Source organism: Chamaea fasciata, unplaced genomic scaffold (genome assembly GCF_029207755.1).
Source record: "Chamaea fasciata isolate MVZ Bird 193981 ecotype frontalis unplaced genomic scaffold, bChaFas1.0.hap1 SCAF_7, whole genome shotgun sequence".
Taxonomy (NCBI): Eukaryota; Metazoa; Chordata; class Aves; order Passeriformes; family Sylviidae; genus Chamaea; species Chamaea fasciata.
Window position 1 is genome coordinate 16,899,382 of NW_027094092.1, and position 15,920 is coordinate 16,915,301.

Consider the following 15,920-nt stretch of genomic DNA (forward strand, 5'->3'; position numbering starts at 1 on the left):
TTGTAAAGGAAAGAATAAGACCTACCAGAGTGAATGAACTGGCACTTTATATTTCATTTCTGAAATGCTTCTATACTGCTGGTATTCTTCAAAAGCCGGAGCCCAGAAAATATTTTAAATTGCAGCATAGCAATCTAAGTTAAAGAACTTTTAAAAAATCACTTTATGAGTTTTTTCACCTTTCCAATTTGTCATATTTAAAAATGCAGCAAAAATTTCAGACCAAGGTTATTTTCTGATATAATATTGTCAACCTGTGCTCAAAGAAAACCAGGATTTATGTAAAAAAGATGCTAGGCTCAGTGTTTGTAGTAAGCCATGTAGTAACAACATCACTGTGGGGGAAAGACAGACTTCCGAAAGGGTTTCTGGTCCAGTGGTGTAATTATGCACAAAAATTTATAACAGCAGAAATTACTACAACTTGTGGTTACTTTTTTAATATTTTGTGGCACAAAAGCCAGGGGTATGGCAAAAAGGTTGAGATCAGCTGCAACTTAAACAACTAGCAAGTCACTCAGTGTGCCCTGGCACGTTAGAGCCACAAGCCCAGAGAACAAGCAAGGAGGGCTTTTTGGTAGTGGCAGGAGGTACTGGAGTAGCTTTCTCTGCCAAAAAGGGGTGCAAAATACTGTTATGTTTTTCTCTGGTCTTTGCATTTATTAAAAAAAAAAACCAAAAAAAACAACAAACCAACACCTGAAGAAATTACTACAGATCTTCAGTTTGGTGAAAGCAGCTGCTGTTGCATGTTCTGATTAAGAGTGTGTCTCTGGAGAGAACAACATAGAATCATACATTCATAGAGTGGTTTGGGTTGGAAGGGACCTTCAAAGATCATCTAGTCCAATACCCCTGTAAGGGGTATATGTAAGAGCATCTTTCACTACATCAGGTAGTGATGTAGTGTGCTGTCTCACCTGACACTGAACACTGCCAGTGATGGAGCAGCCACAACTTCCTCAGGTAATTTGTTTCAGTGTCTCACCACCACTATTAAAAAAAAAAAAATCTTCTATACCTACAATTTAAACCTAACCTCTTTCAATTTAAAACTGTTGTCCCTTGTCATGTCACTTCAGTCCCTGGTAAAAAGGTCTTGCTATACCTTTCTTATCAGCCTCCTTTATATATTGAAAGGTTGCTGTAAGGTCTCCCTGGAGCCTTCTCTTCTCCAGGCTGAACAAACTCACCTGTCAGCCTCTCTTCGTAAGAGAGGGGCTCCAGCCCTCTGGAACTAACAGGTCTGTGTCTTTATTGTGCTGGGGACTCCAGAGCAGGATGCAGCACTCCAGGTGGGCTCTCACCAGAGTGGATGGAGTAGTGGGGAGCACCACCTCCCTCAGCCTGCTGGTCACACCTCTTTTGATGCAGCCCAGGATGCAGTTGGCGGTCTGGGCTTCAAGGGCACACTGCCAGCTCATTCCCAAGTTTACATCCCCCAGTACCCTTCAGTCCTTCTCTGCAGGGATAACTCACCGTTAATTAACCGCACAGATTGCACAGATACCAGGAAGTGCCCAGTACTCGTTACAGCCTGAAGTAATCCCTCTGGAAGAAGGGGAGATGGCTTCTTTCCTGAGAGTAACTGCATAGATTTATCTGGGGGAAGGTTTGGGAGGGCAAATGCATACAGAGAGGGTATGAAATGCAGGAGCTGAGCCTGCAGCAGGGTGCAGACTGGGAGAGAAGGAGCAGGGGCTAACTGCAGCTGAGGGCAGACCCAAAGTCAGATTTGTGAGGTGAGGGACAGAAGGAGACTTCCCAGGGACCCTGAAGAGAGCTAGCAAATCGGAAGTCCTGGCCGGGGCTGAATTGGGGGAAAGCTCCTACTCTTCATGAACAGAGCTGATAGGAGATCTATTTAATCAAACCTTTTAAAATCAGATCCACCTCAGAGCTCTGCACTCCCTCTCAGGGTCATCCCACTGCAGATTATTATTCTGCACTCTAGTAAATCCGGTTGGAATATTTCTGGTGGGGATTTTTTATTTTTTTTTTTAATGGGAGAGCCCTTTTTGCTTTAAAAACATGTCACTTCAGTGAACTGGCTGCCTAGGGATCCTGTCACACCACGTTTCTGTCACAGCATAACACCACTTTCAGTGTCTTCTTGTATCAAATGACAGGTTGGGATTTTCAGAGAAAGCTTTTCTCACTTTTAGACTCTGCTGGTGTAAGCATATATTCCACTCTAAAGGACAGTGCTGACCTATCTCAGGGCTCGAGCTGTGCTGCAGACTGGATACATAACTAATTGAGTTTTCTTTCAAAGAAAGCTGTGCAGATAAAGCAGGATCTACTAGTCCAGACAGAAATCTGAACTAGCAGCAAAGATTACACGTTTCAATGTTCGCTCCCTTGTTTTGACTGCTAGAACAAGGAGAAACAGTTCTTAATTACTAATAATTCCTTGCATGCATTATTAACAGACTATTTTGTTCAAATACCCAGAGCTTGCAGTGTTTTACAAGCTCCATGTACGGAGTAATTCATCTTTGCTGATGATAATGAGACATTTTGTTATTTATTATTTTGTTTGAAAAATCTTTCTCAGGCAAGGAAGCCCACCTTACAAGGGAAATAAAAAAAAATAATTCAGTTTTAAAGTTGCAATAAAAAACTATGATTAGAAAAAAATCCTGAATTATCACATATTAATAAAATAAAAAGTAGAAGAGAATCAGGCCCAAAGCTATTAGAAACTAGGGAATTCAAAGTGATAAAGAAGCATTGAAATAGAACTGTATTATGGAATCCCACAGTATCTACAAGCAAGGATGATATTATACAACGTGGTAGAACTGTTCATCAGATAAAACAACAACCCATTTTTATAGAACAGACAATTTTGTTACCAGAAGTGCTATGCCATCCCACAATATGCCTAGGCTGCAAAGAAGCTCCTTTCACTGAGTCATATTCTGCAGTGAAAAATCAACATCAAAAGCAAGCAGCTTAATTCATTAGTTATTAATAAAAACATGTCAGGAAAGTCAAGCACGCTTGTGAGCATTGCACTGAAAGCAAAATATGAGACTGCTGGGAAACCTTTGTTTGCTTTTTTACAAATTCAATGGGGTTTATTTTTCAGATGTTTTTCAAGTCATTGAACTTGAGGGAAAGGTAAATTGATAAGCATAGCTTCTCCTTCTGGCAGAAACCTTTGCATGACTGGTAATTGAATAATTATTCCATTAAGAAAGTGTAGATGCAGGATGAGAATGTGTTTGAAACTGAATTCCTTCTATAATGGCTATAAGGGTTATTATTATGATTTACTGTGAACAGTAAAACACAGGACACAAAAATGTCACCCAATCAACTACTTGCTCCTGGAAAGGCACAGGCATCTCTAGGAGGATGTCCGGTCCAATTTATTTGGTGATGGAGAAGAACAAACATCCACCGGAGCTACAACAGCTATCCTGGTTCTCAGTAAACAGACTCCAGAAAAGAACTTCCCCATAGAGACCAGCACTGCAGGCTATAAAAATTCTTTGAAGGATTTTCCAAACTACTTATTTTGGAGTAGTGTGATGAATTACAACAGTTCCTAAAAATTTTCCTGGAGCAACGGTGAAGAAATATGGATTTATAGCTGTCCTGGGGTGACGTTGTGAGGTTTGTATCCCCAACTGTCTGTTGGGTCTCTGTTGGATACTGCCCTGCGTGCCTTTGGTGTTGGGTCTGGGAGCAGGGGGAAGGGAGAGGCGCGCGGTTTGTTTTCAGAAACTTTCCTCCACCAGCTGGCCTTGAGAGTTGGATTCAGCAACACCCGGCAAGGGACGGAGAGATTTTTTTTTTTCTTCAGTAGTTAGTCAGCTAGTTAGGCAGTAGCTAGCAGAGGAGAAGAAGCTTCACTTTTTTTTTTCCTCTCCTCCTGTTTTTTTTTTTCTTTTTTTTTTTCTTTCCTGTTTTTTTCCTCTTTTTTTTTGTCTTTCCTTGGAACTGTTAAAATCTCTCTGGACTAAGGACTCGGGGGAGCGCCGTGGGGGCCCGCACCTGGAACCCACCAAGATCCATCCTGCGCAGCATGTCCCAGTGCCAGAGGGACTGAGACAGAGCAACCACCTCCAGGAAGGACTTCTTTTCTAATCCTGTCATCTCTCCAGAGTGGCACGAAGTTCTTGTCATCTGGTATTGTCGAATTTATTGTGCTGGGGAGTGCTTTGTCTGTTTAATAAACAGGGCTCTTTCCACTTCTCTCGGAGGAGGTTTTTTCTTCCCTGAACCGGTTGGGGGAGGGGAGGGAGGGCCCCCTTAGGAGGTTTCCTCCCAAAAATCTGCCTTAAACTTTTACAATAGCATATATCACACACCCAGGAAATCTGTTCCATGCCTAACCTGAAGTCTGAAAAAACAGAAAACATCACCAAAAGCACACAGAAAGTTCAAGTAGGCATGCTAAAACTAAACTGGGGTGCTTGGGGATGTCAAGATCGTGCACTGGTCCTTGAGAGAAATAGGCCTTGGGGAAAGGCTAATTCCAGGCCATAAAGTGGCAGCTGGTATGGCTACAGCGCACTATAGTAGCCTTTTGTTTATAGAACGATGCTTACTGCAGGTCAGATTAAACTCTGCTTTTAAGCCAGGTTTTTATGGCACTTTATGGCAGAATAATGTCGAGATACGTAAAGAAGCGAAGTCAAGATGCTGTAAAGGAGTGGCAATGGACTTGTCTTAAGATTCTCTTTGAATAGCAGTGTGAGGAGAGGTGGTGACATGAAACAAACCATTTCAGAGCTGGAACACAAAAGGGTTTATGCACTTCTTCAGAGACCTTCATCCACTGAACCTGAATATAACTCATAAATAAAACACATAGGGGTGGCACTAACTTCACTGCTAATTTAGCCCAATTTTAAGTTCCCTTTGATTTGCTGGAGTCATGCTAAGGGACATTAATGTAGGTCAAAATATGACTCATTCAGTGTCAGGGTTGAGAATGAGATCAGCTTCTAAGGACTACATTTAAAACACCAACAAAAGAGCAAAGAGAAAATTCAGACGGTGGCTATGAATGTCAAAAGCAAGTGAGATTAGGCCCTTTGCAAAGAAGCTATGAAACTGTTCTCAGCATTAGTCTTAGTAAAAATCAGGGTGAAAGAGTTTTCCCCTGAAAGTGCTGCTGGTTGAGATGTTCAAAGTAGGATGTAGGGTTGGCAGAATTTGTGGCAAATATCTGGTGCTTCCAGTCACAAATATAATGTTGGCATTTGGGATCAAATCCTTACATTTCTTAAAGGATTTAGATGAGGTAGGGCTGTACTTACCTCAGACTAGGAAGTCAAAAGGAGAGGTAGGAACATTTCCAGAGGAGGGCTGGGCTGAGGTAAGATGCACAGTAACTAAACAGAAAGAGTACAGCGCCTCAACTCCTGATTTATACAGACTTTTTTTAGGTAAATGGGATGAACCATTGCCTAGCTATTCAGTCTTTCTCTGTTTCTGGATTGGATGCTCTAGAGAATCTGTAAATAATTTTTTTTCCAACAAGGAGGATAGTTTAAAAACGGGCCTTTGGAGAAATCAAGCTCGAGTGAAACAGGGATATCTACGACCAGAAGTGTCAACCCACGGTTACAGGAAGCCACTGGACAGATTGCATTTGAATTAAAAAAAAAAAAAAAAAAATTAAATTACAGCCAGGGAGTATCAATTAAACTGCTTTACAGACTACTGATGGAAATTGGACCTTCACCTTTTTTAGAGAAAAGGAAAGCGCTTAAGAAATGACAAGGTTTCTGTGGCTTCATGATCAAACTGAGGCCTACTCCTGAGAGAAGGCCAATTGGCCAGGCAGGCCCCCAAGGAGGCCGCTTTCCTGAGAGGCATTTCGATTGCCAGAGGATTAAATGGCTGTGAGAATGGCCTTGTACAAGGTAAACTGAGACTCTATTGTTGCCCTAAAGACACTGAATAATCAGATCCTTTGAAGTGTAAAAACAAGAAAGATTTTCAAAACTGATACCTTTGTCTTGGTGTGTCTGGAAAATTGTCACAATTCTTTCTCCTAAAGGATGTTTGGGATGCCAGGTAAGTAGCAAATACCATGTTGTATATCACTGCACGAAGGCTTTGTGGACTTAAATATTACAATCATAAACAATCACATGAAAGAAACAAAGGCCTACCTTTGTCCTTATGTTAGGAGGGAAATATAAACAAGGCCAAGAAAATGTCTTTGAACACCCAAGCTGTAGAAGCATCAGGCACAGCTCTCAGACCACTCAATCTTTATTCTCCCCCTTACCTAAAAGATGATCCATCGAATTCGCCAGATTCTTTTCTTTTCTGGTTCATTACTAATCAGATAACTTTCCTGAGTGATGTTTAGACAAATTTTTTCATGTTTACCTTGCAACTTTCCAATTGTTAAGCTGGTACACTGAAACAAAGTAGGTGCAGCATTCTTTTAAACAATCCCTCCTGTATCAGAGGGCATTTACAGTTCACAGTCTTTGTTCTTAGCTCGAGATTCTAGATATCAGAATAGATTGATATCGATAAAGCACACCATAGATAACACTACAGCTGGATTCCACAGCCAGGGGATCACTTAGGAGAGAACTAGGTCAAAGAATAGTGTGCCTCTCCCCAAATAAAAATTCAGAGTACAACCTGAATTTTCTTCTCCTCCTTGCAAAGGCCAATAACATGTAAAAAAAAAAAAAAAAAAAAAAAAAAAAAAATTAGCTAAACTACATCAAAGTAGTGTTGTGAACTGACCTTTCCAGGCCTCAAACCAATAGGCAAGTCAGAGTTCATCTTATAACAGCAACCCAGACTCAGAACACACCAGTAAAATGATAAAGTGTCTTAGGAATTGTTCACCTGACATGAGGCAGTATCTCTGGCAAATATTTATTTTAGCAATATGTGACAGTACTTCCTGGTGTGTTGGCTCAGAGCTGTTCAGCAAGTTGGGAGTACCATCCTCGCATGATAAGGAAAGAATGGCTACAGGCTAAAACCAGCTGAGCCCTGGCCCAGCTGGCTCAGCTGAGCACTGGTTCTCCTGGGGTTACCCTTTTGAAGTTTGTGCTGGGGTAAAGAATTCACACAAAAGGAAGAAACAGTACCTGGAGTCATGCCACTGATTTTTGTTGAGTTACACCAGGGAAACATTTGACTTGCAGAGACCAGTCAGTAACCAGAAGAGATGGCCTCGGGCTACAGATGAAGGCTGGACCCTGCACACGTGAGGAGCAGCCACACAGCAGCAGGATCATGGTCAAATCAAGCTCTTTCAGGCAAGGTCACCTGTGTTTAACTTTGCCCATTCTGGTGGAGAGCTTGTTGCAACAGCCTACAGGACACACAGACTTCTGCTGCAGTCCAGCTTGCTCTGTACAAGCAGCAGTGCTGCTGCTGCATGCAGAGGCACAGGCCCTGAGCAAGAAGGGTCAGCTTGTCAGCATCTTTATTAAACAGCCTCCAGGCTGATTTTTGCTTTTGTGGTGGGTTGGGGTGATGTTCATTTGAGTATTGTGTGTAGTTTCAGTCACCACAATATAAAATATTAGAGAGGGTCCGAAGGAGGGCAACAAATATGGTGAAGGGCCTTGAGGGGAAGCTGTATGAGGAAGGGCTGAGGTCACTTGGTCTGTCCAGCCTGAGGGAGACTGAGTAGAAACCTCATTGCAGTTACAACTTCTTTGTGAGGGGAAGAGGAAGCACAGGCACTGAATTCTTCTCTGACCCGTGACAGAACCCAAGGAAATGGCCTGAAGTTGTGTCAGGGCAGGCTTAGGTTGGATATTAGAAAAAGTTTCTTTACCCAGAGAGTGGCTGAGCACTGGAATAGGGTCCCCAGGAAAGTGGTCACAGCACAAGCCTGGCAGAGTTCAAGAAGCATTTGGACACTGCTCTCAGGCACATGGTGTGACTCTTGGGGTGTCCTGTGCAGGGCCAGGAATTGGATTTGATGATCCTTGAGGGTCCCTTCCAACTCAGCATATTCTGTGATTCTGTCTTTTAACTGAAGAAGCTGAAATTCTCATTAAAAAGGCCTTACCTTGCTGGCAGCTAAGTAAGACTGCACCTCCAAACAGAGAACCAAAGAGTTCTCTTTAAAACCTGGCCATCAGGGCTGTAAGCAGTATCACATAGGCCAGTTAGATGCTGGATTGAGTGAGTGAATGGAGTGCCAGGTGTAACTGGGAATGAAGGAGTACGTGAGATTTCATATGACCAAAAGCATCCTGGAGATGGAAATATGCCTTTGGTTCGAGCATTTCACTTGCCTGAAAAGCAAAGTGCATGCCAAAAATGAACAAGAAAGCATTCCTTTATATCAATACCATTCTCAGCTTCTCACCATCACTGAAAGAGACAAGAGAATAGGGATCTAAAGACACCTGGTATGATTAGATTGTGGTTTATTCCCTTCTCCCACTTGAAGACAATGCAGAGATGTGAAAGGTTTCTGATCCTGTTCCTGCTAAGTCATCTTGTTGACAATTATTGATTCGAAGGGCTAGTTGGCTGGTTGATTTGCATTTGTGTATATGACTACTTATATAGTCAGCTTACTGTTCTGATGACAAAAGCACTCAAGAATGACCGCTTCCCCCTCAGGGAAAGGCAAGGAGGAAAGAAAGGAATGTCCTTTTTTTTTTTTTTTTTTTTTTTTTTTGGTGCTGCTCTTTGCATTGCAAAGACATTTGTGCGCTTGATTTGCATCAAAAAAAGCAGTATTCTGGACTAATGTGAAATTTGTACATGAGCCTCAGTCACGCAATTGTGCCTTCCAAGGGAGCTGCATTGCACAGATAGTTAGCTGAATTATCTGGAAGTTCCCATAACTTATAATCAAGCAATATCAAGGATCTCCACAATTTTAAGACCAGTAACATCATGATGAAACAGTATATATCAAAGGAACCTGACATCTGCTGAAAGGATTTATTAGGAGAAAGAAGCAACTTAAAGATTCCTTGGGGCTCAAGGGCTGCAACATTTAAAAACAGAAAGCTAAAGTATAATGCATATCATATCTACTTGGTCAGTTCAAAAGTATTCCCTACAAAACAATTCTCAAAAAGCCTCCACAGCAGGGTGCAGGACACTAAGAAAGTCACAGTCTTCAGCTCTCTTTCAGGTCACAAAAGACAAATTGCTCAAATAACAGAACCATCTGCCTTCCCTGTGTACTCTCAAGGTATTGTTGGATCATTTTGATCCCTGTCCACGTGAAATACTGTCACCAGTACCACTGGGCATGCTAGCTGGGAGTCAGTTATTTATAACACAAATCATAGCCATGTAACCAGTAGTGAGACTGAACTGACACACAGATCAGAGCTTGATATTGGCAAATAATGAAAACCCCCAGTGAGATAAGGACTCCCAGTAAGGGTGCAAATATATCCATTTTGTAGTGTATATGTGAGATCCATGTTTTTACACTCCTGATACAGTGCTCTCTGTGAAGAAGGAATAAAACCACCTTGACTTCCTCCAGTGATCCAGAGTCACAGCCAAAGTAGATTTGGGACCACTGGGGAGAAGAAGAGAAATGTGGCCCTGAACCAAGTCCTGCCTCTGCCTGAGCTGCAGCTGTGGAAGTGATTGTTGTTTCCTTTCTAAGGGAAATGAAGTGATACATGTGGTTACGGTTTAAAAACGTGCACTTTCTTCAGGCAGGACTTTTGAAAGGCATCAGTTGTCTCTAGAGTGTCTTGTAATAACCTTGGTTTATACATCAGTGTGGGATTAAAGACATAGCAGCATCACTGAAACAGGAGAACAAATCCTCTTTGAAATGCAGTTTATTCTACAAACATCTCGAGTAAAATCTTAGCTAATTTCCATAACTGCATATAATACCAGAAAGAAAAAAGCTACTATGGTCATTTGAAGGTTACTCACAGCTGTTTTCTAAACTACTCACTTGCTAGGGAAGGATTAAATGGGACATTAAGTATTTCCTTTAGTCTATACTCATGTTATCCTCTTTGGGCATTTTGTTTCCACACATCCACATTCATCTACATACACATATGTGAACTGGATTGTTTTATGGCCCGAACAAACCAGTTCCACCTTTGCCTTGTGACTTCTTTTTTCATGGCAGCAAGTGCATTTGTGTTCCATTTCACTGGCCTCAAAAGAATACCTATAGAAATGAGATTTTTTCATATCAGTCTGCTGTGGTCTTCCCAAACTCATCCATATTTGCTGCTCCAAATGCACATACTCCTAAGGAACAAAATTTCTTATCTGTTTTTCTGCTTATTCGTAACAGCCTTTCCTCAGAATGCTACTGGCCATGCAGGGCCAGACCCATTGACACCAGTGGGGAAAATCCCAGTAACTTCAGTGGATTTTGGATTAAGCTCATTCTAGCAAGTCAGAAAGGAGCAATTCATGCAGAGAACAAAAGGCAGAAAAACCTCCTAGAGCTGTTTAAAAACCATACAAGGACATGTTTTAAGAGCATGTTTAATAAATTTAGCTGGCATCTTTCCAAAGGGATCTATTTTCCTGGCTAAGGTAAGGTACTCTATCACATTGAAGCCATTGCTAATGACTGCTCTTTTGCACACCCAGTTTCCCAACCAGGCCCTTCCAAACAGCAGCAAGGGGACAAGCAGCTGCAGCCCACTGGTGACAAGAACCCAGGAAGACAAGCCACAGAGGAGGACAGAGAAAGGCTTCCTACTTACACAGAGTAGGTGCTGCACATCCCTTCACAAAAGGGCACTGGGACAGGAGCAGCTGACTTGCATTTGCCATGCACGATGTACTGCTCCTTCACATTGCGTTTGCATTTGTGTGGCAGGTCAATACCTGGGCAGGAGAACACTTCTGTTAGGCTTCTTCAGACTGGGGAACAAATGTTTTCAAAGGCATCTGCTAGTAAACCAGGGACAGTTTATCCTAGTAAAATTTCTCACTTCATATGCACAACCAAAACCACAAATGCGAGTGCAAACAGGCATTAATTCAACAAAATGACTCCCCACTGGTCAATGTACTTTTCCATTTGTGGACTAGCTTTAACATGTACAGATACTGTTGAATCAAGACCTAAAGGAGACATGAGGGGTTTAGGTTTTTCTAAAATTGCTATGAATTACATTTGTGGCTCTGTAACAACCTAGCATTTCTGAGTAGATGCTACAGAAAAACAACCCCAAAACGTTGTTTCTATGCAATTTGCAGATGCAAGAACACAGAGAATATTTTCTGCAAGTTTTTTTATCAGGAGTATAGGTCAAGCTAACAGTATTTCAGTTATTTAAAAACACAGAGAGGGAGATAAAAAAATTTTAGTGTTCCCATAGGAAGAACGAGACGGATTTTTAGTCTTGGCTGTGAGGAACAGAACAGTTCTGCTGCTGTAAAACTGTCTTTCAGTCTGTGGAATGTGTAGGCTCTCAGTGCATGCAGAAACAGGGCTACAAGCAGGGAAGGACAAAGCACTATTGGAATACAGAAGCAGTGATTTAATGCACTTACATGTCTTACAACAGCCATCTGAAGACACCTCAACTGTCCCCTGTATTGAAAGTAACCAGAACAGTCAGTTCAGATACATGTAGTGCTAAGCAGCAATGATGAGAATTCTGTTCCAGTCCCTCATCTCTAATCAACACAAATTCCTCATCAGACCTATCTGTGCACCAATTATATATAAAGCTGCTTAACAAACCCAAACCAAAACAAATCATCCAGCAAGGAAGGGAGTGAATTTTCTTAAAACTATATATCCTCTCACAAACCAGGTTACATGTCCTGTAATACACGCCTGATCTTATTTAGGTCCTATTGAAGCTGGCATAAAAACCCCAGCCAGAGAATATTCCAGAATGACAGATGCCCCTGGAACTGAACAGCCTAACCAGGACCGAGCCTACCCCAGAGCTAATTCAAGTATGTGGCTGTCCTAGTCCCTGCTTTGATCTGCTGTGAAGTCCCAAAATGCTTCTGAAAGTTGCTGGAAACCATCAATGGCGGAAAGCCCAGGTATGAATATTATCCTTCCTCATTCATGTTCCACTTCCTCACTTCATGGTAAACCACATATCAGAAGACACTTTGTTCTTCAGTCCTCCAAGGATCCACGGTGAGTTACCACTTGTTCAACTGCACTTTATAACACTGATCTTTCTCAAGTGATGAAAAATGCCTCCTTGCTACTGCTCCAATACCCTTCTCCTTCAAGTTCTAGCGCTTATCCCACAACAATGTAAATTGTGTGGGTTTGTTTGCAAATATTTTTGCTTTATTTCCACTGGACAAAGAGCTGGAAAAGCACACTTCCTTCAAACAAGGACGATCATATGAGAAAGATCAAGAAATACTAATTCAAAACAGCAAATACAGCTCCCAGGCCAGCATCAGGGCTCATTACAGAAGTCTTTTTCTGGCTGTAAAATACTTACTGGCACACAGTTTGCTTCCTCAAATGGTAGGCAGACCTTTATTGTACTTGTCAAGGAAAACTGGCCTGCCGATTCAGTGCATGTGTAGTGAGTACAGTTGTCATATGGATCTTTATAACTCTTTCCAACCTGATAAAAACAGGAAAAAACAAAAATAAAATAAAATAAAATTAAAAAAAACTCACTAAAAAACCCAACCCCCCCCAAAACCGCCCCCAAAAAACCCCCCAAAACCAAAAAAAACCCCAACAAACAAACAAAAAAAAAACCCACCCAAACAAACAAAAAGAAAACCAAAAAAAAACAAACCACCACAAAAAACCCCCAAAGCCAAGCCAATGGAGTATAGCAATAAAATTTAAAAACTGAAACAGTAATAAAGTTAATGAACCAGCAGAGACTGGGTTGCTCAGTTGTTCATATCACTCTGAAAGGGCTGAGATGTCTGCGATTCGCATCTACTAATTATGTACCAAGCTCGCCCACTACCAGTCTATGCAAAATCACTTCTGTGGCCTCCCAGGGGAAAAGAATGAAAGAACGCCAGAATGAGCATAAAGGTATTAACAGAAATGCCAGAAGGCAGGTGTGGTAATGTTTGTGCGCTAAAATATACACAAAAGAAAAATAATTCTTTCAAAGGATTTCAACAGTTTTCTTTTTTATAGATGGAAGGAGTGAAAAAGAAAAAAGTTTTTGCAATAGAGATTAATGGATAACTCCAAAGCCTCCTCATGCAGAGATAAAAACTATATATTGGAACAGAAAAATCTAGCTTGTAAGATAAATTATCAAGGAATAAAAGGATGAAATAGAAAATATGTAGAAACAAGAGCTGTCAGAGAAGCAATAGCCTGTAAGATAAGCCACTGGTTGAAACAGCATCATTAACCATACAAAGGAGTAGCAGGCTGTAATAAAACCAAAGAGCTAGAATCATGGAATCATAGTATCATTAGGGGTGGAAAAGACCTCCAAGATCATCAAGCCCATCCTTTAAAGGCTCAGCTCATGCCTACACAATGCTACATTTCCAAGACATGATGTATTATCTGTGTGTGTTACCAAGTCACGGAACATTACAGCAGCTGTGTCACTTGATTTCTGCCTCAGCAAATTCAGAACCAGTGGCAGCACAGCTATATCAGCTTGCTCACACTGTATCCCTGTGTCTCCAGGGCAAGATAACGAAACTGCTTCAGATGGGAGCAGTGTGATGTGAAGCCAGCACATGTATCTCTGCAAGAGCAGTATTACACCATGTCACCATCCCTTCCAAATTCTTTCTTGCTATTTCATGTCAAGAGAAGTGGAGGTAACATGATTTCCATTCCCGCCAGAGAATATAATTGTCAACATGGTAGTGCCTGTGAGATGCACATAGCAGGGAACAGCTTTATAAACAACTACATTGACTTTGGAAAGACAGACATTTTTACATTTCCTTGAGGTCCTCCCAGCATTGAAATGCATGACACTGGTAATAAAAATGCTGAGGTCTTTTTGATAATTCAGAGCAAGGGAGTGCTTACCTCAATGGTCACATTTCCAAATGGAAAATTTGCCACACACGCCACTTGCTGGCACTGGCTGCAGCACTGACCCTTCTCTTCCACATAGCGAAAACCCTGTGGGAATAAAGGCTCCATTTACCCAAGTTTACCCCTGTGTTGTTGCTGAAGCATCTTTGTATCAAATCTACACTGAAGATGGCAGGGGAAATGAGCCAACCTTCCAGTTTCAATTTTGTTGTCTTTTGAAACCTATTGGAACCACATTAAGCCTGGCAATCAAAGCTGGTAATTTTTCTGCCTTACTGACTCCTGGGTACTTCAGTTGCCATGAAGACCCTGCCGTTGACTAGTCTTCTTTTCAGACTAACACACAAAAGAGGTCAAATTAATTTAGCACATGATTACTTGCACAATCTGCCACCACTGCTTGGTCTGATATAATTATCTACAGGAACTATTGTTGTCAGACGTGTGAAGATTTTCTCCCCTGTGTTTTAGGTATCCACTGGTCTTCTGATGGCTGTGGGTGTGGCTGGCTTCAGGAAAAAGTGTAATGAAAGCTTTTGTCCATTTTTTACATTGGTGGTGCATCTGTCCTTATCTGGGCATGAATGGAGAAGCAACCACCCTGCTTATATTCTGTAATAGACTGAACAACTCGAGTGGTGATTCTCAGGAGTACTGAGAAGTAACTAAGTATTCCCGGACCACAACTGAAAGTGTCTGGAAATATATAAACCAGTTTGTGGTTTATTGTGCAGTTTCCTCACAATCTTCATTTATGAGCTGACAATGGACAACATCAACAGAATGACACAAACATCTTTCAACAGTCAGACTTTAACAGGTTTGCAATCATTTCCCCTCAGGGCACCTTTCCAAGGGTGACCTCTTAAATTTGCTGGAGCAAAAATAATCAGTACCCTAAAAAGGACTTTACAAAACAAGTAATAGAAGAACACTGTCCCTGTTTCAACTCAACAGCCATTGTGGTCAAGGAGGTGCTGACCTGCTGACAGGTGGTTTGGCATTGCACTGGAAGGCACTGGATGCGGTTGGTCTGTGTCACAGGATCCTGCTCATCCATGCACACACAGTTCTCACAAGAGCTTTTAGGCACCATTGCCCCTGGCTGGAAATATAGGGAAGAGAGAAAACCATGGCAAGAATTCATAAGGTTCTGGAATAAACATCCCCTTTGGTCTGTCAAAAAAACAAATACTTACGAGGCTTATTTTTGGAAGAATTTCCTGAAATAAATATACATCCAGATCTCTACAACCTCAACACTGATATCACAAAATGAACACAAGGTTGACACTCCCAAGTGTAGCAATGATGTCAAATGAGTTCTCATCGATTCCAAGCATCTATTTTTGGTCAGTTTAACCAAGCAATAATCTTACAATGTTCAATGAGATTTAAAATTCGTGTTCAATCACTATTCTGACCCATTGACTCCAAAGCACAGGAAAGATCTCTCAGTAAGCAAGTTACTGGTCTCTAGCATTACCTATTCAGTAACCTATCCCAAAATGACAGATTGCTTAGGGTTGGGAGGGAGGCTACTGGCAAGGAAGAATTACAGGCCATTCTAATCCTGCTTTTTGTATGAGAGTTGAAAACAAGAATTTCAGATAGTTATGACTCAGGCAACATTGACTCGTAGGAAGAAATCTCTGGAAGAAGACCCACCTTAAATTCAACTCCTTCAGAAACACACACGCCTTTGGGTACTGTAAGAAAAAAAAATTAAAAGGTCATGCTAGGAATAATGCAGTTAGTGTACTCATCTCTGAATTGTAAGTGATTTAGAGAAGTCAAATAGTAGAGCTGAACTTAATAGCCCACACAATAGGGGGAGAAAAAGCAACTAGTACATGGTACTAGTTTGTATTCAGAAGCCCACGTGTAGCATCTGCTTAGATGTTATGCATCAAGTGGGGATAATTCCCTACGTTGGTATTTTCCATAAGGTTAAATCTATTTACCATGTGGTTATTTTTACCAA

General features: G+C 41.4%; 1 protein-coding gene across 1 annotated transcript in view; it reads right to left on the reverse strand.

The window, feature by feature from the left end:
* Window positions 1-8,298: 8,298 nt before the first annotated feature.
* The window catches only part of LOC136292272 (mucin-5B), a 43,674-nt gene continuing 36,052 nt past the window's right edge, over window positions 8,299-15,920 (reverse strand). Inside the window, exons 41-47 of the mRNA XM_066187744.1 lie at window positions 15,605-15,645; window positions 14,919-15,041; window positions 13,928-14,023; window positions 12,396-12,524; window positions 11,470-11,509; window positions 10,674-10,797; window positions 8,299-10,123 (exon numbers count right to left, since the gene is read on the reverse strand). Of these exons, the coding sequence (XP_066043841.1) occupies window positions 9,949-10,123; window positions 10,674-10,797; window positions 11,470-11,509; window positions 12,396-12,524; window positions 13,928-14,023; window positions 14,919-15,041; window positions 15,605-15,645 (728 nt within the window). The 3' untranslated portion in view covers window positions 8,299-9,948. The remainder of the gene's footprint in view (window positions 10,124-10,673; window positions 10,798-11,469; window positions 11,510-12,395; window positions 12,525-13,927; window positions 14,024-14,918; window positions 15,042-15,604; window positions 15,646-15,920) is intronic.